This window comes from Vipera berus (assembly GCF_964194415.1).
Source record: "Vipera berus genome assembly, chromosome: 2".
Lineage (NCBI taxonomy): Eukaryota > Metazoa > Chordata > Lepidosauria > Squamata > Viperidae > Vipera > Vipera berus.
The window spans coordinates 125,146,073-125,170,123 of record NC_138203.1 but is presented as its reverse complement, the minus strand read 5'-3'; the positions used below and the strand labels follow the sequence as shown (position 1 = coordinate 125,170,123).

General features: G+C 38.8%; 2 protein-coding genes across 7 annotated transcripts; one reads left to right on the top strand and one right to left on the bottom strand.

The window, feature by feature from the left end:
• Positions 1 to 425: 425 nt before the first annotated feature.
• LOC308662701 (cold-inducible RNA-binding protein-like) lies at positions 426 to 14,085 on the top strand. 5 transcript variants are annotated; one of them, XM_081318834.1, is made up of 10 exons: positions 426 to 580; positions 828 to 858; positions 2,728 to 2,842; positions 4,765 to 4,871; positions 6,149 to 6,242; positions 6,339 to 6,417; positions 7,744 to 7,807; positions 8,327 to 10,404; positions 11,272 to 11,345; positions 13,152 to 14,085. In XM_081318834.1, exons 1-7 carry the CDS (start codon positions 441 to 443, stop codon positions 7,805 to 7,807), a joined length of 630 nt encoding a protein of 209 aa, XP_081174960.1. In that variant the 5' UTR covers positions 426 to 440; the 3' UTR covers positions 8,327 to 10,404; positions 11,272 to 11,345; positions 13,152 to 14,085. The 5 variants fall into 5 exon arrangements, with proteins under 5 accessions (XP_081174960.1, XP_081174959.1, XP_081174961.1 ...); XM_081318833.1 differs by having other exon boundaries at positions 8,327 to 10,464; XM_081318835.1 differs by having other exon boundaries at positions 8,327 to 10,464; positions 11,272 to 11,367.
• Positions 14,086 to 18,057: 3,972 nt separating this feature from the next.
• ABT1 (activator of basal transcription 1) lies at positions 18,058 to 23,737 on the bottom strand. Of its 2 annotated transcripts, XR_014025281.1 has the most exons (5): positions 23,631 to 23,737; positions 22,373 to 22,706; positions 21,668 to 21,843; positions 20,154 to 20,599; positions 18,058 to 19,270 (listed from the first exon to the last, which is right to left on the bottom strand). XR_014025281.1 is itself a non-coding variant. In XM_081318830.1 (4 exons), exons 2-4 carry the CDS (start codon positions 22,683 to 22,685, stop codon positions 20,261 to 20,263), a joined length of 828 nt encoding a protein of 275 aa, XP_081174956.1. In that variant the 5' UTR covers positions 22,686 to 22,706; positions 23,631 to 23,737; the 3' UTR covers positions 19,801 to 20,260. The 2 variants fall into 2 exon arrangements, 1 of the variants encoding a protein (XP_081174956.1); XM_081318830.1 differs by lacking the exon at positions 18,058 to 19,270 and having other exon boundaries at positions 19,801 to 20,599.
• Positions 23,738 to 24,051: the final 314 nt, after the last annotated feature.

Sequence of the window (24,051 nt, the reverse complement as noted above, 5' to 3'; positions counted from 1 at the left end):
GTCAATTACTACTATCTGCCTCTTCACAGAAATCATGCCATATCTACAATCAGGATATCCGTCAACATTTGATTATAGAGGTTTACTTTCTTGATTAGAGGTCTATTGTCTTCAACAAAACCTTCTTTTTATTCCCCACCCCACCCCCAAAATTGGAGATCAGGCATTACACAAATTTTGGCTCACTCTCCCAGTTTTATTACTCTCTTGGAAAGCGGAAACCCGCGAATTGGAGGCCCGCTATGGCCGCTGCGACACGTACGCGGCCGTACTCCCTCTACTGAGCACCGTTCGCGGACCCGTTTGCACAGATGTATTTCCTAGCAAGGAAACGCTGATAGGGCTGCAGTAAGACGCCGCAGTTTGAAAAAGAGTTCTCCTAGAGCGGATGGGCGTCTCCGCTATTTAGGCTAAGCCTCGCCCACTGGCAACTCCAACCAATGGCTGCTCCGGAGCCGCGCAGAAGCGTGTGTAACCAGCCTCGCTTTAACACTCGTGTTTCCCTCGCCGCCATCGCGATAGCTCTTGCTTCGGTAGCGGACGGGTCTTTTACGCGGCTCTTGCTTCGAGGCCTATTTCGGTGAGTGCTTTATATCGGAGTGCGCTCGGGCTCTTGTGGGTGGTGAGGGTGCCGGGGTGAGGATTAGCGAAGAGAACCGGGGGGGGGGCGGCAAAGGCTTCTTTTAAGGAGAGGAGGGAAGAAGGGGCAGGGAAAGAAAGGAGAGACGCTTCACAAAATGGCGGTTGCCCAGAAAGAACTACTGGGCCCTTACGCGCATGCGCTGTTTTGAAACTCATTTTTCACTTGTCTTGCGCCTAACGGACAGGGAGGAAGGACGCGCCGCTCTGAGAAACGCGGTAAGTTTCACACGAGTATAGTAGCCTGCGGGGATAACGGTGTGGGGAGGAAAAATCTTCACCCCGAGCAGGGCGGCGAGGGAGCGGACTTAGCGCATGCTTAGTTGGGTTTTTCTCTGGAACGTGAGCTGCGCTCCACTCGCCTTCCCGCATTCTGTTCGGACCACGTGCTCGTGGCCATTTTACCGGGGGGGGAGGGGAATACGTTGGGAGGGAAAATGCCTCCAGTTCCTTAACCGTGGCGGTACTTTATTCCCTTTACCCTATAATGCAAGAAGATAAAATACAGATTTCATTCCTTATTGAGAAGAATGCAGCGGGCAGGCTGGTTTTTACAGTGCTTTGTTACCCCTTATCTGACAAAAGCGGCAGGCGATTCTTATAAACTGCCTGCTGGGATCATTTAAGGTTTAACCAAATCGTGTGTATATTATATTTCGAAGGGAACCTCCAGATACAAGTGCCGATATAAATATTTTAAGTTCTGTTTCAACAGGAAATGTTATATACTTCACAATTTCATGAAATGTAACAATACCATGAAGGCTGTAAATAAGCAGGTGGTGCTTATAAAGGAGACAGGTTTGATAATGGTACCTTAAATCCCAGTTTACAGGATAAAATATTGTAGTTGGCCTGAAAGGCAGCTTCCTCCGGAGGAAAGTAGCGCAGACCCTCAGTTTCCCAGAGATGAAAAGAATGATGACATACATTATCAAAGAAGGTGTACACATTTTATAAAGGAAAAATAAAATAATGCAAGAACAGATTATCCCTGCCTTCAAAAACTCGCATTGGAAAAGACATAACAGGAAAAGGTTTTCAAGACTTCTAAAGCAACTTTTACAGGTCTACATGGTTTTATCAGATTTGATCTGGAGAAACAGGAAACTTTTTTCTGCTTTTGTGATGAAATCAAAAGTGCTGTTTGATTAGGTTTGCTTCATTTGGACACAGATCTCAGCTCTCTCTCAGCCTTCTGTATCCATTGAATGTATCATAAAAATTGACACTGCCCCGTAAATACCAATTAACACAGTAAGATCTATGTTTAATTCTTGTCCTGAAAGAATAGTAGATTGCTTACCTTGAAATCCACAAAAAAATTGATTTTATAATATTTTGCATATATTTAGATTTTAAAGTACCAAGTACCGCTTATCTCCCCAAAACCCCTATATATCTCTGCTATAGGTAGTAAGATTTAATGAAACAGCCTTTCAAATGCATATAATTAAACTATTCCCCCCCTTCCTCAAATTATACATTGAGTGATATGAATGGGAATGAGAAGTCGTGGCTATAGGCATTCATCATCCTCTACCTTGAGAAAACACAAACACATCCTAGTTTTATAGCACTAAAATACTGAAGTATACCACGACAATTGCCTTTTTAAAGAGGCATCATTCAACTTGCTGGAGTTGAAATTCAAATGTAGTAGGTTAGAAATTTAAACTGTCAGGGTAAAAAAAATAGTGCATAAAACAGTTCAAATTAAAAAAGTTCCATCCCTGACAGAAATTTCAAGTTAAAAATTACCCCAATTAAAGATAAAAACATTTACTGTTTTTACACTGTTCAAATTACAAATAAGAGACAGATGTTTGAAAAATCTATTTTCAGTATAAAACCTTTTAAATCTGAAATTTTTAATAATTCTAAATGGAATATACTTCTGAGTAATAATTGTTAAAAGCTTGTATCCATTAAAGTAGCATGTGCATGTTTACTGAATTTATATTATTGCTATGAACTACTTAAAAGTTACAGTAATTGAAGCAGCATAAATATATTTTAACTAGTGTGAGTTTTGCCTTTATGTATATCCTTGCATTTTCTCGGAATTAAAGAACCTTTTGCTTACAGATCACTTTGACAATGGCGTCAGATGAAGGAAAGCTCTTCATTGGAGGACTCAGTTTCGACACCAATGAACAAAATTTGGAGCAGTTGTTCTCTCCCTATGGTGACATTGCAGAAGGTGAGAAAATTTTTCAGACATGCTAGGTTGCACAAAATCACATTTTAATTATATTGCTGTATACAAAGTTAGATGTACCATCAACAACATGTACTGTGATTCAGTGCATAAAATGTTCAGTAGAGGTGTGGACAAAACACTGATCTGGAAACTCTTAACATTCTATTCTAATTTAGTCTTGTTTGGTCTTGTTTCTTTTGTTTAAAAGAACCCAAATCAGTTACAGGTTTTTCATCCATGAGCAGCAGTGTGAATAGGATTGCTGACTCAGGAATTCTGGGACTTGAAGTCCACGAGTCATAAAAGAGCCAAGGTTGCCTACCCCTGGACTAGCCAAACCCAAGTCCCATAGCTGTTCTTGGTATGTTTTAGTCTCCAGGCCTTGGATCATCTTAGTTGAATTTTTTTCCAAAGATTAAGAGATACCAGAACTTTGCAACATGCTACGCACTCCTTGAACGCCTGCTGCTTTATGTTCAAATTCCATTCAGTTCATTCCAAACAGTAGCAACAGGAATGTAACTGGTCCCTCCCAGTGCTCTGATTCAGAAAGGGATATTTAACAATTTTCATTTTCAAGAACAAGATGCAGCAGCTAAAACGGAACAAACCTTTGAAAGAATTCTATCCAGAACAAACTGCATTTTGTTTGGGGTGAAGAAAATTTGGCACGACCATTCATTGTAGAATAAATCTATCTGCATGCAAAATCAGAAATCCTCTGTAGTGTAGCTTTGTGTGGCATACTAGTTTTAATCATTAAACACAGTCTAGACTTAGCATGCATAACTGGGATGAGCAGATGGAAGCAAACCTCATTACATATATTGCCATATCGTACTTTCAGGTGCAATAGGGGCAGAGTAAAAATCTTAGAAAACAGAATGGAAGCAGTCTATCTTAAGAAAAATTATTTTGCAAAAAAAATATGCTCCATAGTTTAGTGCACTATCAGTAATCATGATTAACAGCAACCTCTGATTCCTTCATCTTGGTTTGTTTTAACATGATTCCAATTAGCTAAAAAAAGTGTAGCCATTCAACAATTCACTCTAAAATCATGAAATCAACCATCACTATCCATTCCTAGTGATGTAAGATTTTTTCCAATTATTTAGCATAATTTAATTTAATTTTAATTTATTAATATTTCTATACCGCCCTTCTCTCGAAGGACTCAGGGCGGTGTACAGGGCAAGAATAAAACACAGAAATTTACAAAAGATAAAAGGTAATTAAATACATGCCCAATTAAAAAATACAGTTAATACATACTAAAAACCCCAATAAAAATAGTAAAAACCCCACCAATCCCCCCTCAGGCCAGGCCGGCTTCCTTGATTTAAGTTTTGGCATAGTCCAGTGTTTTACTTTTGAGGTAACTTTGCTTCAAATAATCCTAAACAAATAATTTGCTATTTTATTTGCTACTTTAATTTGAATGGTCTTAATTTAAAATCATATAGAAGCATAAACATGATGGTAAGGATTTATTTCATATTATGGAAGACTTGCACCGATGAGTGGTAAGTTAATTACCTTAATGAGTAAGGACTAACAATTTTACTTTTATGGTAATCAGCTGAACATAGTTAATATAGGAGATAACTAGGTGGAGCCTGAGGGCAGGGTTAAACGTGTCATCAGTTTGGAGTTGTTACATTCCCACATAAGATCTAAGTCCAACCTTCTGTGAATCCTGTTGACCCTTATCTATCACCAGTTTGGTTTGACTGTTGGTAGATCAGATTGTTTTGTACAAATCATGGAATAAACTTGTAGTGCGTTGAACTCTATTCCTGTTCCTGGTTTCTTTTGCCTGACAGTTAATATGGGTTGACAATAGGGAGATTTGAAAGAGTTTGTGTAGACATGAACATCTGTGATCTAAGTTAACATGCTTTTTTATATATAATCTCAAGTGGTTGTGGTGAAAGACAGAGAGACCCAACGATCCAGGGGATTTGGTTTTATTACCTATTGCCGTCCTGAAGATGCCAAGGATGCCATGCGAGCCATGAATGGAGAGGTGAGAACTTTAGTTGATAACTATCAAGATGTTTACAGTGAAGTTTCATGCTTTGCTATTTCTTAGCATACTTGTCCTGTAATAAGAGATTGATAATTGTAATATTACATTATGCTCCCTCAAATCCTACAGCTATGTCCACTTACACAAGTATCTCTACTCATAGTAGATACAGCTGTATGAAACTTCTGGAACCCTAAAGTTCAAAAATACTTCAGAAGTCATTAATCTAAGGGTCCCAAACCCCTGGGCCGTGGCAGACTATCAGGCCGCGGCCTGTTTGAAACCAGGACACAGGAGAGATACGTGTGTGAAGCTCCACTTGTGCAAGTGGCGATCAAGCATGTGTGTGACACTCCAGGAGAGCATGTGCAGATGCCACAGGCACAAATGGAGCTGTGATCATGTATACCTCCCATTCACATGTTGCCCCTGCACTGGCCACCAACTGGAAAGGTTGGGGACCGCTGATGTAATCCATTTTAACCATTTTAATCTCTTGTTAAATAAAGCACAGCCTCATAGAAAAATAATGTGTCTTCTAAACTGGATAGTAAGAAAGAAATAAAGTGCTTTAACTTTTGTAGCAACTGCATGCATTTGAAGTTTTTTTCACAGAATTTTGTTAAGGTTAAAAATAGACTTAAGTTTTAATTTGCACAATATTCTTACCAGGCCTGCAAAAACTCATAAAACGTCTCAAAATTAATGTAATGAGTGAATAGCATGATTGTTAATATTAGCTCAATAAAACAATTCATTAGAATTACTGTAATTCCCCTTAACTAATGTGCACAGTTATCTGAAAGCTGCAACAAACAAATCCTGGCCCTATTTAAGACACTGAGTTTTGTTTTTTCAGATAATTGTTGCATTATTGACATTTAAATATATTTGAGCTGTGGCCTGAGTCTGAATTATCTATCTGCAAGTTGTTTCAGGAAGATGCAGATAGGCTGCAGAAAGTTAGAATGTAATTTACTGGTTGTATTGTTTTTCAGGCATTATGTATTATACATTAGAAGAGAGTTTGTCCCTCTTCTCAAGCTGTAAAATGGAGAAATACAGTCTGCAGCTGAACAACCCTTAGAGCTCCTCCAAAAATGGCTATCAAATTGGGCTTGTGGAAAGAAAAGGAACATACATGCTAGAATCAAATTAGTAACTATAGTAGTAACCTAACTATACCCATTTCATCCTCACCTCAAGCATCTTCCTTTTGGCAGTAGATGCAATTGTATCAAATAAAAAAATTATTTAATTTTTTTTCTTATAAGTCTGTGGATGGACGTCAGATCAGAGTTGACCAGGCTGGAAAATCTTCCCGTGGCTCTTCTGGAGGCAGAGGGCGTGGACGTGGATTTTCTAGAGGTGAGCTTTCCTACAATATTATAATTGCCCTTTTATCATAAACCTCCACTGCATTGAAACAGTAAGATTTAACAGATACTTTTCTCTTTGCAATAGGAGGCGGAGGATATGGAGGTGGCCGTTATGACAACAGAAGCGGTGGATATGGTGGATCCAGAGACTATTATGGCAGCAGGTAAGCTTTTTTAGATAGAGGCAAATTGTGATCCTTACAGATTGGGTACAGAAAATGGATAGAGTTGCGCAAAATGTTTCATGCCTCAACTGAGCCATACATAAATACGTATTGGTTCATTAACAAAAGAAAGTAGAAGTGTTCTGGGCCAGATACAGATTAAGAGATGATTATTCCAGGCAGAAATAGTTTGGAGGACAGTGAAAAAATTAGGAAAAGCCAAGGACATCAGCAGTCCATAACAGGGAGAGAAAGGGGGAACAAAGCATTGGGAATTGGGTGTGGAAAGGCCAGCAGAGTATTGCATGCTGGAAACCTGTTTCATCTGAGACTATTACTGCACATTAAAGAATGGGCACATGGGCCAATTGACAACCGGGGGGGGGGGGGTTGCGGGAGGGACAGTTCAGTAGAAAAATGCCATGCTGGGAGCTGCTATGGGGAGAGAGGGAGCATTGCACACCAGCCCCGCTACTTGCCCTGTAAAATATTTCAGGATCCCACTAGACATTTTCTTATTCATTCCTAGCAATGGCAATTTAAAAAAAAATGTGGAAGTTATAATTGGTCCTGAATGCAACCACGTGGCAATATTAGGCATGCCTTGATGTGCCCTTGCAATACCTCTGCCTCACAAACTGTACTGTTTGCCATTTTCCTTCCAGGTGCAATTCAAGAATGAAGGGAAGGGATTGAAACAGATATGAGCAGAGAAAATATAGATAATTTCAATTGCATACAGTTTGACTTAGAATTCTGGATTATTGTTTCTTATATCTTCTAAGATATGGATTAGAGGGTTCTTAAATACAAAATTACATGAGAATCCATTCAGAACCCACATGCCTAATTCTAGGTAATATAAACTGATGGAAAAATAGATATGGATTCAAAGGGAAGACACAATAAAAAAATGGACATGAAACACCTGTTACTAACATCTTAAGCATAGTGCTACAAGATGGCAGGAACCAAATAAGGGGGGGGAATACAACTGCTTTAAGTGGTTCTGGACAGGTGCTAATTGTATGCCTGCCTGTATTTCAGATCACAATCACTCTTTAAATCAGCCCTTCTGCTTAATATTACAACTAATGGAAAAAAATCTGAGGAAATACATAATAGATGCATCAAAATAGTTGATTTGGCCCATCCATAATAAGTTGTATTAGATGATAATGATAAAATATATCTAGAATCACAACTATCATTTGCACAGATAGGATAATGTAATTTTTTACTTGCAGTGAGTTTTACTCTCAGAATTAGTATTTGCACAATTTACCTGTAGCATTGGGCTAAATCAGTCTTGTGGTTTTCTTGCAGAAATCAGGGAGGCTATGGGGACCGTTACTCTGGAAGCTCTTACAGAGACAATTATGATAATTAGGTAAGTATGTTTCTTTAGTATGTTCAAGTGGGATTAAGAAGTCTGCTCCTGATGTAATAGGTAGTGAAACATAGTATTTAGCCTTCTAAATGATGATTTTGCCAGCAGAATACAGCCTAAACGAACTGTCCTGCTGGAGAAAAACAGTGGGACAGTTCAACATCTTTACAAGTTGATTCTTAAAAGGAACTGTTGCGCAAGTCTATACAAATTCTGACTGCAGTCTTTGCACATAGAAACATCCTTTGGACTATACACTTTGATAAATACACCACCACATACTTAGAGCCATGCTTTTTTGAAAGAACAAGTGTTTGCAAACATCCCCTTAACAACGGAAACTTAGCTTTCCCCCCACCCCCACCCCTTTTCCTTATGCTGCTTCTTAGGTTAGTTGACAGCACCATCACCCAAGGCTGTAAACAATTTGGCCTGGGTTGGGAGGAGGGAGACTAGTTTAGTTAAATGTACCAGTTTCTTCAGTGTGCTTTACAATTTGTACCTGCTTCTCGTTCTCAGCTTGCACCGAGCATAAATCCTTCCTGACTCAAGATCGTCCTTCCAATGGCTGTATTTATAAAGATTTTTGGAGCTTCGCTGAATCTTGTTTAGTTCTCTACCTGTATCTTCCCCTTTTGTAGTCTTATCACAAAGCAGCCCAACAGCTTCTGCTACAGGATGGCCTGTTAGATCTTTTTGGAGGAATTTTTTAATTTGCTTTTTTTTTCCTTTTTATTTTTTACAGGTGTGTTTAAGCATTTTGAATAATACATTTATTGTTTTTTCCCCCTGATTTCTTTTAACAAGCCAAGGTGTGTGGGGGGGTCTGACCTATATATCACCTATAATTCCCCAGAGCCTGAGCAAGGTGTGAAGGTCCTCCTTGTTTTTATAAATGCATTAATACCTGGTAGTTTTGTAAAAGTACTATGATGTAGTGAGGAAGGGGCATGGAGGAAGGCAGCCCCCCCCCTTGATTATTAAGGGAGACTCGTGTTGATCTTCAGAAACAAATTTATACTGTATGATGTACCTAGAACCTGAAGCTTGCAGAACTTGCAAGTTCTTGAAAAACTGTTTGTTTATATTTTTCTTTTAAACTGGAAGACTCACATGTAATTCAATATTGTACTAAAAGTGGTTAAGGTATTCCTGTATTCAGTTCTTTGGCTTCACGAAGCCTATTAAATGCCCTTCTGAAAATGAATTCTGTTCTTGACATTGTAATACTACAACTCTTTGCAGCCAAGTTAAGGCTGCAGTAACTACATGGGTACTTGGATAAATGGAAATCTTGATAGAGGACTCAAATCACATAAGCGGGCAGGCTACAAGCATAACGTTTTATAAAATAATTTCATATAGATGTTGCAGTTAAAGCTTGGAAATTGAGCTTTTTGAAACTAGAAGGGTTGTTTCTGTTATAGAAGTGTGTAAAATATTTGGTTTTGAAACATTTCAGATGTAAAATTTATGAAAGTTTTACAGGTATTTTGAATTGGAAGTTTAGACTGCATCCCAGATGCTTGAAATGTCTCATTTCTCACATAGATGTTTCACCATAATTTTTTTTTGAACCTTTTGAATGTTTTACAGTAAAGTGCTGTTAAAGCTTTGCATACAAGACACCATTGTGGCCTTTTTTTTTTAAGGACTCCCTGCCAACCTAGGCATTGCTTAGATATAGCAAATAAACACACTTTAAAGGTTGTCAGAAATGTGAGATTCAATTTAAATATGATGAAATAATATTTGTGGTTCCACATTCCCAGGCACTAACATTTGTTGTCTCCGTTTTTTATGCATGAATTAAAGTATGTAAGTTGTCACAAAGAATGATTGTCAATCACTGTTCATCTTGCCCATTGAGTCTCAAAAGTTTTTAGTTCCTAAAGTATTTTGTGACCATCACAATGCATTCATAGTGGGGCTGTATGCATAATCACTGAAGAATCACCAAACTTACTAGGTCTGCATTATGTTTGTGAGACGAGGTTTCATTTCAGAGGCAGTAGAAGATACACTACTGTTAAAATATTCGTGAATATATATGTTTCTTGTTAAAATATTAAGAGCAAAGGGCTGTTAAAGCAAGATTTTAGTCCCTCGCAGAAATCTTTTAATTTTTCAAATCAGCAATGTAATTATACAATATTAAAAGGAAAAGATAACGCAAATTTTCCTCAGTATATTTCATAGCGCTGACTATAATTCAGCTGTTCCTGCAGATTCTTAATACTGAGTGGAAAAAATTATACGCCGATCTATATTGCCTTAGGAAAGATAGCTACGTTAGTCTATTCTTACTGTATAAAAATACCATTTTGTGACCAAAGTGGGCTTCTGAACTGTTGTTTTTGAGCCCCAAATCTTAACTATTGAAAAATGACTGTTGATCCATTTTTTATTTTGTGGTATCGTGTGGCACAGGTATGTTACAGAAAACGTTAATGCAAACACTGAAACGAAGAAGCAATGAAACTGCAAGACTTCATACCAATTATAAATATTGAAGCATTTTAATATGCAGCTCCTCCATCCTATGGTCCAACATGACAGCAGGAGTTAAGTCAGATGTCTGAAGAGTGATATCGCATGTAATAAAATAAGCTGCATACATTAGAAAAATGGAACCTGTACAAAACAACTATGTTGACGTATGTCTTGACTTCTGGGTGTCAAGTAACTAAGCTTCACTTACAGTCGATTGTGCAAGAGTCCACAATAATGTTTAGATTGCCGTGTTAAGTTGCACATAATGTATTCAGTGGAAGTGCCTACAGATTGACGTATAGCTGAATCTTCCATGTTGTGCATTGAGACCTAGTACCCTACGTAGAGACAACTTTACAGGTAGTCCTTGACTTGTGACCACATTTGGGACCAGAATTTCCATCACTAAGCAAGGTGGCTGTTAAGTGAGGTGCATTCAGTTTCACCACCTTTTCTTGCCAGGGTTAAGCAAATGATTGTAGCTCTGGACGGTGTGATTAAGTCTGGCTTTTCCACTGACTGCTTGTCAGAAAGCATTTGGGAAGTTTGCAAGTGGCAATCACGTGACCCTCGGACACGTAAATGCCAGTCGCCAAGCACCAGAATTGTGCTCGTGACAGGATGCTACAATGGTTGTATGTACAAGGACTGGTCGGTCACATTTTCAGTGCCACTGTAACTGGTCACTAAGTGAATGGTTGTAAGTCGAGAGGTATCTGGTTCTAAAGTGAAGTTGTTGCTGATATTTGTCTTTTATTTTGTCTCTAATGCATAGAGTTGCCTTGGACAGTGATAAGAGCAGCAAATAAATTTGATAATAATGGTCCTGTCCTTGAAGGAATCTGGATGAACGTAGCATAATGTTTAATATAAATTATCCCCAGGATGATGAGGATTCACCCGGAAGGCTCCGTTAATTTTATCACACAATGAATGCTGAATTAGAATTGTAACCTGGCTTTATTTGGCAGGTGGAAGGGGCACCTCTGGATCCTGGAAGAGAGTTTACCTGAAGGCTGGAGTTGAAAACAGACTTGCTCTTTGGGTACCTCTTGAGCTTCTGTCTTGTGCGTATGTTGATGTCATTCGCAGACGTGAATATTGGATGGTCCACTCAGCCAGTGAAATAAGTTTGGGGGAGTACTAATTGTGTACTAATTAGTACTAAGTACTAATTCCATACATTACTATTTGCCACACAAAGCCCTTAACCAAGGCAGGCTATGGGTCTTCGGTTGTGTTGATCTAATAGTTAATCAAACAACCAAATGGCATTCCAACTAGTAAGACAAGGCTCATGAAATTTGGAATATAACTTTTTTTAAGATGGGGCACTCCTATTTATTAGAATGTGTGCTGTGGCTTCTAAAGGGTTTTCCTTCAAAAATCTATTTTGCTATTTGTAGAGTTCATCAAAACAAATGTGGGTTATGATGCAAAGCAGTATTTCCCACTTTTCAGCAACGAAATGATAAATGCCACAGCTCTCAAATAATTGTTCCCAATTCATCCTCTTTAAGAGTTACCCTTCAGTCCCGTCCCATCCCTTATAAATACCACTTATTGTAAATTTGCATGTAAATAAATTCATGCAAGCAAAAGCTAATACGGCAGGTAGTCCTCAACAACTGTAATTGGGATCAGAGCTGTTGCTAAATGATGCAGTTATTAAGTGTTAAGTGCAAATGTATACCTTTACCATGGTCATTAAGTGAATCTGGCTTCATTGATTTTCCGGAAGCTCCCTGGGAAGGGGATAAGTGGCATCATGTGACCCCAGAACTCTGCAACCAAATATATAGTTGCCAGGTGTCCAAATTTTGATCATGTGACTGGGGATGTGATGCTTGTGATGATTGGTCACAAGTCACTTTTTGAGTACCATCTTAACAGTCATTAAACAAGTCCTAGGTTAAGAACTATCTGCACCTTTATTTTAAAAATCCATAAAAGAACAACAACAAAAAAGAATAAACATCTCTGCACCTACACCCCTTGGGTGTAATGACATGCCACCTGTAGTCCTCAAAGACACTTTCAGGTCAATTCCCAGCAACCACAATAACAAAAATCCCTGCCTTACATTTCGTTGCATTTTTTTATGCAATGTCTGCCAAAAATGTTTTACCCTGATTTTATAGATTTCTTTACCAGGTGCCATCATACTGTTTACAACCAAGTAATAATCCCACAAAGCAAAAGAGGAAAGTTTGTTTGGTCTTAATGCCAAGAACTGTTTTTAAAACAAGTTTTCTTTTTTTAATTCACAAGTTTTGGATAAATGACAAAAATAGGAATTCTTAATGGTTCTCCCTAATGTTATTCAGGAGAATTCTATGATATGGGGATTTTCTTCAGGGTAGAAGCATGAAAGATAAAGGTTATATTCCTTCTATATTGCCTTCTGGTTTCTTTAATTATCAACTATCCAACTAAGGTAATGTACTTTTTTTCAGTTGTGGAAAGCTCCTTTTTTAGATTAGATGCAAACGTGTTCTTAACCACAAGTGTAAGTTAATTCCGGGTGTAGATTATGAGGTGTTTTGTTTTTTTCCATCTTGTAGAGAATTATTTTGTGATGCACATTTATTTAACTAAACTAGGACAAAATACAATTGTAATTACACGCCAGTAATTAAGTTAGGGAAAGGAAGCTTGGCTTCTGAGGAACAGAGAAAGTCTGCTGAAAGTCCTGTTTTGTAGCTTTGAAATCTACATTGAAAAATGACATTTTAATCTCTTATCAATTGGCTGTAGGGGGCCAGCTTGGTGTAATTATGTTTTCCTCTCTTCCAAAGGTAGGTGAAAGCTTCAAGATAAAAGTATTATACTTCCTTTCTTTGTCTTTCAGAATGAGCCAGCAGGTGTCAAGCGTGGGAAATCAGGAGTCCGGGCAGTTCAAAAGAATATATAGGCTTATTGCATGCTAAAGCTCTTTACAAGAGCTCTGAACTAACAGTCAAAGCAAGTTGGCCGTAGATAAGAATCAACAGAATTCAAGGTGGGCTGGACTTAAACCTTTTGTGGGAGCAAAGGGACTCAAGACTGATGACATGTTGACCCCCTCCCTCGAGCTCAGCCTGATCATCTACAGTGGGAGATCCCAAGAGGAGCTACTGTCATAAAAATCTTTTAAGGATTATATCCTCATAGTGTCCAAATTACAAGGAAGAAGACCCAAGAGTTGCATTCCATTGTCCAGAGTGCATGAAATAGAATAATTGTCCTAAATTACAGAATACAGAATACGACTGAATGTTGGGGGCTGACAGGTTGGGTGGAGACAAGAACAATTTAACAAAGGAATCCAAGTAGTAATGATTCCTCTTTACTGGATCCTGGCAAGCAGTAACCAGACTCCCTTCTGGCATGCTTTACTGTGGTATCCCACCCTGATTGAAAAGTTGGATTTAAAGGCCTAAATATGCCCTTTGTGATGATTCTATGAATTAATTTTAAAGAAAGATACTTTTCAGATAAAGTCTGGCATTATTACTAAAGTATAGCAATAATTGGGTTCAGTGGTGCTGAGGCAAGGAAATATGTAGGTTTATTTCATAATTGGGGTTTTTTATCCGCTACAAGTGGCAAAGCAAAATTGTGCATTGTATTAAGAAGGTGGGTTCATTTTAAACTTCTAAGGTGGGAAGCATAAGTCTGTGTGTGGGTGCATAGGGGGTGTGTGTGAATTTTTTTTAGTGTCCTCAAAATAATTTTTGAGCATTAGGTTCGGATCATACAAGTGTTGCAAGGATATTTATTTTAAAATAAATTTCTAGAAGTCATTCAGCGTCTTTCATTTTGAATCATTTCTTTCTATTGTTCAGACAATATATGTGGCATTTCAATTTCAGAGGTATTTTAAGTAAAATTAAATGTTTAGTACCATTTCATTAGTGTTTCCAACCTTTTTTTTGAGACTGAGATGGTCCCGGTTCAAATTGTTGGTCAGATTGTGGTCAGGATCTATTCAGTGTTGGACCACTATTGGACCACAATATGCTATTGCTTCAACCATGATGTCCTTTCTAACTACTGGAAAAAGAGTCTTGGGGGCACCGCGTGACACTTTTCCTTCCTCTTTCAGAATTCTCCCCCTAGAAGAAAGTACACATTCAATACATTTGCATCTAAAATGCATGAGTATGATTTGACAGTTTGGGGAATCGATGCGGCATCCATTGTCCATGGGACTAGAGGGAATGCTGCTGAACATCTCAGGGAATGCCTCCTTCCACCCTCTGAGCATTTTGGTCATCCTTGGAGACATGATTTTGTTTGCCTCGCCATGAAAAATTAGGTGGATGACTCTAAGGGAGTCCTGCTTCCAGAATGCCCTTCTCAAAGAAATGCTGGGAACTTGATTTTGTGTCTTTTTGGAGCTAGGGTAAGATGTTCCTCTTCTCATGCTCTAAATTGATTTAAAATATTTTCTTTATGCTGGGATAGTGATCATGATAGATTTTATTCCCCCCCCATATAGTTTAATTCAGTATTACACCAGCTGGAAAAGTTCTCCTTAACATTGATCGTGATCTTTATTATTTACTGAACTTATTTAATTCAGTTTAGATTTTGGCCAACTCCAAACTGACTCTGAGAGACTCCCAAATAATAAAAATGCAATACAGATCAAAGCAAGATGGGATCCAGTCACTTTATATATGAAAGTAGACAAAAAGGCATCGAACTTAAGGCCAGAGAACAACCAGATCGTCAAGGCCTTATGGAATGCCAACAGAATAGGCCACAAGGATTTCAGTGGGGAATTTCAGAAAACAGGAACCACAACAGAGAAGGCATCACAGCATATTCTGGCCATGCAGAGATAGACAATTCCTAAAATAATCAGGCTCTGTGCCATGTAGAGTTGATGACCAGCACTTTATATCATTTCCAGAATCATACTGGCAAAATAGTGCAGCTTATGAAGCAGAGGTGTCACATGGGCATTCTGAGGCATGTCCATTATTGCCCACACTGCTGCATTCCAAAGTTTCAGAGTTTTCATGAGCAGACCAATCTATAGTGCATTGTAGTACTTGAGTTGTAAGATGACCGGGGCATGAGTGATTGTCTGAAAGACTTCCCAGTCCAAGAAAGAGCACCATGCCAGATGCAGCCATATAAAAGCCCCCTTGGCTACAACTGCCACCTGCTATTTGAGCAGCACCTGAGTCCGAAAGGTTCCCCAGATTATGTACCATTCTTGAATGTGCAAATGCTATGCCATTCAAGAGTATAGACAGAAAATCCTTGGGTCCAGGAGGCCCTAGTATCCATAGCCATTGAGACTTCAAAGGGATTGAGTGAGTCAGTTCCAGGATGAACTGCCTCCAGGCTCAATCAGAACCTCAACAGCATTATTTGGCCAATTGTGGTTGATAAATGTAATGACATACCTCTCTGGTATTTAAATGAGATGGATGATGATAAAATTAAGGGTTTGCCAATGTGTTCTGAAAATATTTTTGAAAAATATTTTAGTATTAGGTTGTCAGTGTATCTCGGGGCATGAATGCAAAATATCTAATGTAAATAAATATGGTGGCATAAACATTGTTTTTGTCAGGACTCCCCAGGCCGCAGCCCACTACCAACCAGGCCTTGAGCCCTTCAGAATCAGGCCGTGGAAGTGGTGGATGAGCTTGGGTGCATGCTTGCCTGCCGCTCATGTGAACCATCCCCTCTCCCCCCACACCGGTCCGGAAAGCTGATAAGGTTGGGGAACTCTGGTTTATGCAGTTACCTTGCAGTCTCAACTTATTTTTCTGTACATATAAGTATAAAATCTTTCAACCTGCTGTACTGAATATATATTCTTCTGTGCATTCAGATCAATGGACCAGTAAATAAGCTGACTTTGTAATAATGCCGCTGGGGGTGTGTGTGAAAGCCCTAATAAGCAGGCATATACATAGAATGAAGGCTACTGCTAAGCTTGTAAGCCGCCCTGAGTCTTCGGAGAAGGGCGGGATATAAATCGAATTAAAATAATATAAATAAAATAAATAGAAGTTTGTGGGGGGGAAAACCCCACAATTCTGAAATAATTCTTAAGATTGTAGTTAATTTGACACTCCTGGATGAAAAATCCCTCTGAACATTTCTAATTCATATTTTGGATACAGAGTCCTTCACAAGTGCAGACTCAATGTAATTGCTGACTCACTATCCCTAAAGAACGCCCCTGCAGATGTCTAATTATTGGACTATGATCCCTATTCCAGAATGGAATGAACCACTCAATATAAACAAAGTAACCCACGCTGCTGAGGCCAACTGATTCACAGTGACATTGTGAGATCACAATACAGGCAAACTTCTACACCTCTTTCTTTTAAAGAATTACAGTCCCTCCTTGAGCAGAAACTCCCAATATTGTTCCTATACTTACTTGCTAGGATGTTTTCCTAATGTGTCCCTCAACCCATCCTATTATTGATTCTAAGTACTGTTTTGCTGTCAAGAGTCTTCTACAATTGTGGTAGGATATAAATTTGATTAACAATTAAAAAAATATTTTGCCATTTGCATCTCCTTACAAGAATCAGGGAACAGTCAAAATTAGAGCATCATCAACTGTCTTGATTCGGTAATATCAGTGAAATATCCTCCAGCTTGTTAGGGAAATGCTGGAGGAATCTGAACACCAGGTTGCACCTCCTCGAAGGATACGAAAAAGGAACGTTTTCAAATTACTTAAGGGTAAACAAGCCTCTTAGAAATATAAAAATTGTCAACTGATCTGTTGCTGTTGCAGAGCTCAGGTTTTTTTTTAAAGTGCAATAGTATATTGAATCTTATTAACACAGTATGCTATTAATATTCCTTTAATATTCCTTATCGATTTATGCTCTTACATGAAGCTTTAGAAGTATTTTCACAGCAGCAACTCAAGAGAATTGGGAATTGCAATGTTATTGCCCTGGGATCATTCTAGAATTTTCACATTAGTCCTGCCAGGGTCCCTCTGGGACCAGTCAGGGCACCGTTGCAAGATTCACTTTGAGAAGTATTGCATCTTCAGACCTTTCTGGAAATTGTCCAGTTAGGAGCAAACTGCATAAGCCAAAGGTGAAAGATGGCATATTTAAACCTTTTGCAGGCGATAGATGGCTATAACATGCACGAGACAAGCAAGAAGGCTACAACATACACATGGATTAAGCAAGTGTAACAATCCCAATATTGGGAGAAGAAAGTATCTCTTTCTTCTAACCCAGACATGTCAAACACAAGGCCTGGGGGCCGGAACCGGCCCGCGAAGTGGTTTCATGTGGCCCGCGAAGCCATCCTGAAAACAGTGAGGGAATGGCCCCCACTGCCTTGGCCCTGGCCCAGAGACCCTCCTTCTGCCAGACCCTCAGATCTGTCCCACTCCTGACCAGGCCCCCATAGGCACCCTTGATGCGAATGATGTAGAGCTGGCCACGCCCACCCAGTAGGCCATACACACTCTAGCCACGCCCACCCAGTAGGCCATACGCACTCTAGCCACGCCCACTCAGTAGGCCACACCCACCCTGGCCATACCCACCCGGCCCCCTGAGGGCAACCGCAATGCTGATGTGGCCCTCAATGAAATTGAGTTTGACACCCCTCTCAAAAAGCAACTGAAGCTCCAAAGGAAATTCAGGAAATAAAGCAGACAGAATTAGCAACAAAGCAGAAGCCGGGCAAAAAGATGATTTGTCAAGGAAGGAGGAACACCTTCCAGCCAGGCTATGCTCTATTTTCCTACAGTAGAGAAGTGCAATCTGAAAACTGAGATGTTAATACAGTCTCTGGAGACGGGAGATGTAATTCTGCAAGAAAAATTAACACGTTCCTTTATAAAAGAAAGATGCCTAAAACAATTTAGCAACTCTACATGTTTCTCAAGGGAGCATTAATGGGATGAAAGGACCAAAGGGGCCATACTCATGATAGATCTCTCTACTGATTAGCAATGAAGTTTCAAAATAAGAGGGAGAAATATGAGGCTGGATCCAGCTCAATAATGTGGCTGTGGAAACCAGGGCATAAGGTGATCTACCTACATAATGAGAAAAATAGATGCATCTGGATGGGTCTGAATATCTTCAAACTGTCAAACTACGTCCAGAACAGTATAGTCACAAAACAGCAATGGTAGAATATTGGGAAATATTTAATAAAAAAATTAAAGGACACCCAAACAACTACATAGTTAATAAAAGAGCCAATTCTGAATGTAGTAAACAGGCAGAGACTGGGCTACATAGGTTACATATACAGGCACACAAAGCTCTGCCAGGCAGACGGTATCTGTGGAGTCTCTCAGCCTAGATAAAGTATTGAATAAAGAGATTTTGCCCAGTAGCTGAACATGAAACAAGTTTGGGGGTAGGTCAAATCTGCAGATCAGAAAAAGGAATGCACAATTCTTTTTCATTCCCAGACATTAACTTTTTAACTCTTATCCACCAGTACGAGTGTCTCCTGAAGAACCAGCACCGTTACAACACAGTTAAGAATGAACTTTCTCATGGAGGAGTGGAAGCGGCTTTCTGAATACAGGAAGGGAAGCTAGACTCCCGTGAGGCCTCAGATCTGATGGTCAATTGGTTCTGGCAAAATGCGTATTCTCATTCACTAGGCTGTAGCAGTCCAGTGATGCTCTGAACCAATATGTTTACAAAGAGAACTGAAAGAACTGCCTAGTGTAGTTAACTCCAGATGTGAGAGGGAAGTCGCTAAATTGAAAACAAACCTGACTGATGGAATAAAAACTGCCTCATAGAAAAAAAAGAGTCAAGTGGGAGTCCAGGAGACTAAGAAGACTTTAAACAAAGGTCAAGTAAACTTGCATGCTGTAAGGTGGTAGTTATATCCTGTAAACTGGAGTGATGGATCTGATTATCTATCTGGAAGCCCAGAGCCCAACAAAACATCACTGCATCAGTGGAAAGATATATATTGGCTTGCTTTGTCAGAACTGTACGAAGTCTGAAAAACAAAATGGAGGGCACAAGTTCAAAGTAATATAATTTAACAGAGACAGGTGGATTTAAACAAATATCAAATGCACAGGTACGGCGTACTAAATGGTACTGTGAAATTGATTTTGGAACAGTAGCTGATTTGAACTAGTAATATGTGACAGCAAAAAGATGAATCCAAGAGTTTATTTGGCTTAGGACTGCCCCTGATTTTCGTTCGTTCCGCCGGGACCTGAAGACCTGGCTCTTTGAGCTTTCCAGCCAGGACTGAGGATTTTTTAATTTTTTTAACTTATTGTAATTGGGTTTTTAATTAGAGATATACGGGTTTTAGATTTTAATCAAGAAAAATTTAATCTATTTTAATTGCTATTAATTTTTGTATTGTAATGTTGTTTTAATTGCCTTGTGAACCGCCCTGGGTCCTACGGGAGAAGGGCGGTATATAAGTTTAATAAATATAAATATAAAATATATAATCTTCAAATTGTAAGTATAGTTGGTCAGAATGACTAGCATATCTAATGACACATAGTCTTGTAACATCATAGTCTTTATTTCCACACAGCAAGCAGAGATTCTTGACATTTTCTTCTTTAACAATATATCAGTTCTACAAATGGAGGCGGGATTAAAATATCTTGGTCTTCACCAAAGGCAACCTTCACAAAAGAGTCCAGCCTTTTCCTTTATTCCCTTGACTTCTCAATCAGTAAAGGAACAACCAAAAGAGAAAGTTGCCTCTTACCTAATCCCCTCAAGAAAAACGTGGTCCGTACTCTCCACAGAGTATGAGAAGAAAAACTCTACATGGCTTTCTAAGGAAATGTTCTGCTCAGAAGGCAAGTCTGCAACTTCTGTATCACCAAAACAGCAGGACAAGTACTTACTGAAACAACCTGAGCATTTTCTTCTAGTAGGATTGACGGCAGACTTAGTTTGCTCTTCTCACAAAAGTTAGCTGCCAAGACCTAGACCAGGAACGTGAGTGAGGTCCTTATTGCTGGATATTGAAGATTTTGGTCAACAGAGATTTGTTTGACTGGGACTTCTGCTGAATCTCAGCAGAGCGGGCTAGCTGTTGCTTGAGGCGTTTCTTTCCTTTGCTGGTCTGAATTTCATCCTCAGTACAGCGCTGAACGAAGCCCCAGCTCTTCTCGGCATGTTCTCTCTGACTGTCCTTCTTCAAAAAGCGCTTGCTCTTCTCCACATTCTGCAGGTAGAAATTAGTCTCTCGTTTGGCTTGAGAAACTTCAGCCCGCATGCGTTGCTGCCGCACTTGCCTTTCATATGCAAGCTGCTCACTCAAATGAGTCCATTTGAAGCGGTTCAAATACTAAAGAAGATATGAAAACTAGTTAATGGATCATAAGATTATCATACCTGCATACTGGATAACAACTCATGGTTGAGAAGATCTAACCTTAGTGTAAATAGTTTCCATATTGTCTGAAGCTACTTTATCCCCACATTAACATATGGTCTGGAACAAGTTCTATTCTCCTTATAACTGGTTAAAATAAAGAATCTGGTGGTAGAAATTCAGTGACAAATGTAGGACCAGTCACAACCCCCAATCTAACCAGAGAAGCTCACTGCAAACACTTGTCTTGATACGAGCCTGAGCTATCTGTCACATTCCCAGATGAAGAGAGAGAAAAAAAGAAATCTTTCAGTGTAGTATAAACATGTGATCTGAAATTAATCATCTTCATATAATTTCATCCCTTGACCAAAGATATTTTAAAGATACAGAGTTCATGCGCTTGAACACTCGCAATCCGTTAAAGAATTGAGAAGAAGTATGAGTGCCTCTTCAAGAAATACATTTATTCCAAAATATACTCTATTTATCAAATGCAACATACGCATAGGGATTCATTACATCTTTTATAGCAAGTAAAATATTAAATCACAGATTGATTTTTAAAATTAGGGCTGTCGTGTCCTATATAAAAATTCTTTTGAGCATGTACACTGACTTATGGGGTGCTGTTTGACCATCTCTTGCTTCAATCCATTGCATCTTAACCAAGGACACTATAAGAAAACATAAATATAGGACATATAAAATTGATTTAATCCTTTCAGTGTCTATATATATATATATATATATATATATATATATATATATATATATATATATATATATATATATATATATATATATATATATGGCCGAGTTATCTTGTCAATTCAAATATAAGTTTAGCAAAGCAACGTATCTTGTACCAAATTTCATGAACAGAAGCTGGAAATGCAGGAGGAACAGCACTTTCACAACTTCAAATCAGAATTAATTTTTGATTTCATTGAAGAACCAAGGAAAAAACAGATTGAGTTGTTCCCAACAACAATTAGATTATGAATAGATTAACAGAATACTCAGTCCCAGATAACACACCTTTATATTCCACAGGTCATAATGGAATTTGCTTTTCTTACGAACACCGATAGGAGTATTGTGTAAACTAGCAGCTACCAACTTTGCCACACGCTTATCTCGGAATTCTACCCAACCTTCTGTGAAATTTTTGGCATTACTACCAGCCGCCTTCTTTTTCTTTCGGATAAATCGCTCTGGGGAATGCAAAAAAAAAAAGAGTCATAAACCGTACAGACTTTGAATTAGGGTAGCTTAGTCATGCATACCTATTGGTTTATGAATATTTCAGCCTTAAACCAACTTACCCAAGTGTAAAATGGAACCATTAACAATTGTCAAGCGCCAGGCAAATCAGGAGATTTAGGCAACTCAAATGAGTATAAAGATTTATTGCAAGCTTAAGCTCTCTACAATAATCTGACCAACTGGCGATTAAGGGAAGTGAGCGGGAGTTAAGAGAGGCATTCAAATTGGGCTGGACTTAAGATCTCTTGCGAGCACATAGGGAGTCATGACGATAATTTCCTTTTGAGATGATAAAAACTGCATTACACCCATCTGAAGATAGCTCCCATCTGAAAACCATGCCTCTCACATTAAGGACAAGTATAATGAAAAATGATTACAGCCTTTTACGTTGGAAGGTGCATTAACATTATTTAGTATTCTCTTTTCTGCATACTTAGAACTGCTTACTATCTCTAATGCACCATACAACCTCACCTTCAGGCTGCAAGAAAATACGTCCTACTTCACCATGAACGCAGAGGAGGTTTCGGACATGCCGAGGCCGGAAGCGTGGAGGAATATGACCAAGATAAACTATGCCAGGCACAAACTTTTTGACATCATTTTGATTGGAGGAATCCAACTGAGAATCCTCTTCTGTTTCCTTATCTTCTGAAACGGTCTCTACTTCTTCCTCTTTGGTGTTCATTACTGAGTCTTCAATCATCGATGTCTGTTGCAATTTTCCTGCACCTTCATCATCCATCTGGTTTTTGTCCTTAGTTATTATTGGGCAATGTATGGACATAACTGAAAAACTATTTTCTTTCTATAATACAAAAACAGAATACAGTAATGAAAATTTAGGAGGAAACTGCTTTCGGTCACATCCAATATTTGTCCACATTCTCCAAACGATGATATAAAATCAATTATCTGAAATTTATATTGCCATTTCTCCAAAAGTCCATAATGTCTTGCCACGCTTGCTCAACCAGCACACTTTCCTTCTGACTCCAATAAAATAGGCAAACAGCAACTGGGGCTTTTAATGGTGTTGTATTTGATTATCTTTTTATTTAGATTTACCTGGCTGTCCTTTTCATAGATATGCTCTTTTTTAATCTTAGCTTTGATGGTTTTAATTATACAACAGTTTTTAATGTTTGTTTCTTTTTCAAATATATTTTGACTGTATGTAAGATGGGGAGCTATATACAATAATTATGACTGACTTGACACATGAATAAAATACATTTATGGAGACAAGAGTAGAACATGAAAAAAGGAGTCATGATATAAGAGAATAAAGAGAATAAAATATAAATGCATTTATGACGGCTGTAAAGAAAATTGGAAGCCATTTTACATCTTCCCCCCCCCCTTCATCTCACTTTTTTCCTTAAAATGTGTATTGTTTTTTTACTTTGTAAAACAACTTATATAAAAAAATAACTTAAACGTAAATCAATATATAATAAGTAAGGCTCTGGCAGGCTTATAATTAAAATGAGAACATCGGGTTCTTACTAACCCCGTCCCAATCTAACTTTGAATTACTGTTAGATTCTACCCTTCCTTGCTACCTCTTATCCCAAAGGTGCTTTTTTAAAAGGCAACTGGACTTTGTTTTTCCTTGAAGACGTCTCGCTTCTGATCCAGCTTCTTCAGATGAAGAACTGAAAAAAGCTTCTCGGATGAGAAGCGAGACGTCTTCAAGGAAAAACTGAGAATCTCCATACACGTCTACTACCTTTTAATTCCTCCAAGGCGTTCCTTCTATTTCGCGTCCTTCTCTAATGTGCTCCGCGTAGGTTGAGCGTCACCTTCATTAACGGCATTGTCGCAAAGGGAAGCGAGCATTTCCTCCCATAGAGCTAAAACGGAGGGAGAACTGATACCGAGCCAGTGTTGACGAAGGGTAACCATAGAACTTTTTACCTCTTCATCAAAAGTCTACGGTCACTAAACCTGAGGTTAGGGAAGCGATGTTTTTTTGTGTGACGAGAGATCGATGGAAAAGGAGGCGGAGTTCCAACAGCTTCGACCAATGAAGAAGTAGAGGCGGTGGAACGAGGCTGAGATCGTGGAAATGTCAAAGCAGCCAATCGCCAGCTAGCCGATCAAGTGTGGGAGGATTCGTTTGCTGGTTTTACCTGCTGCAACAATCTCAC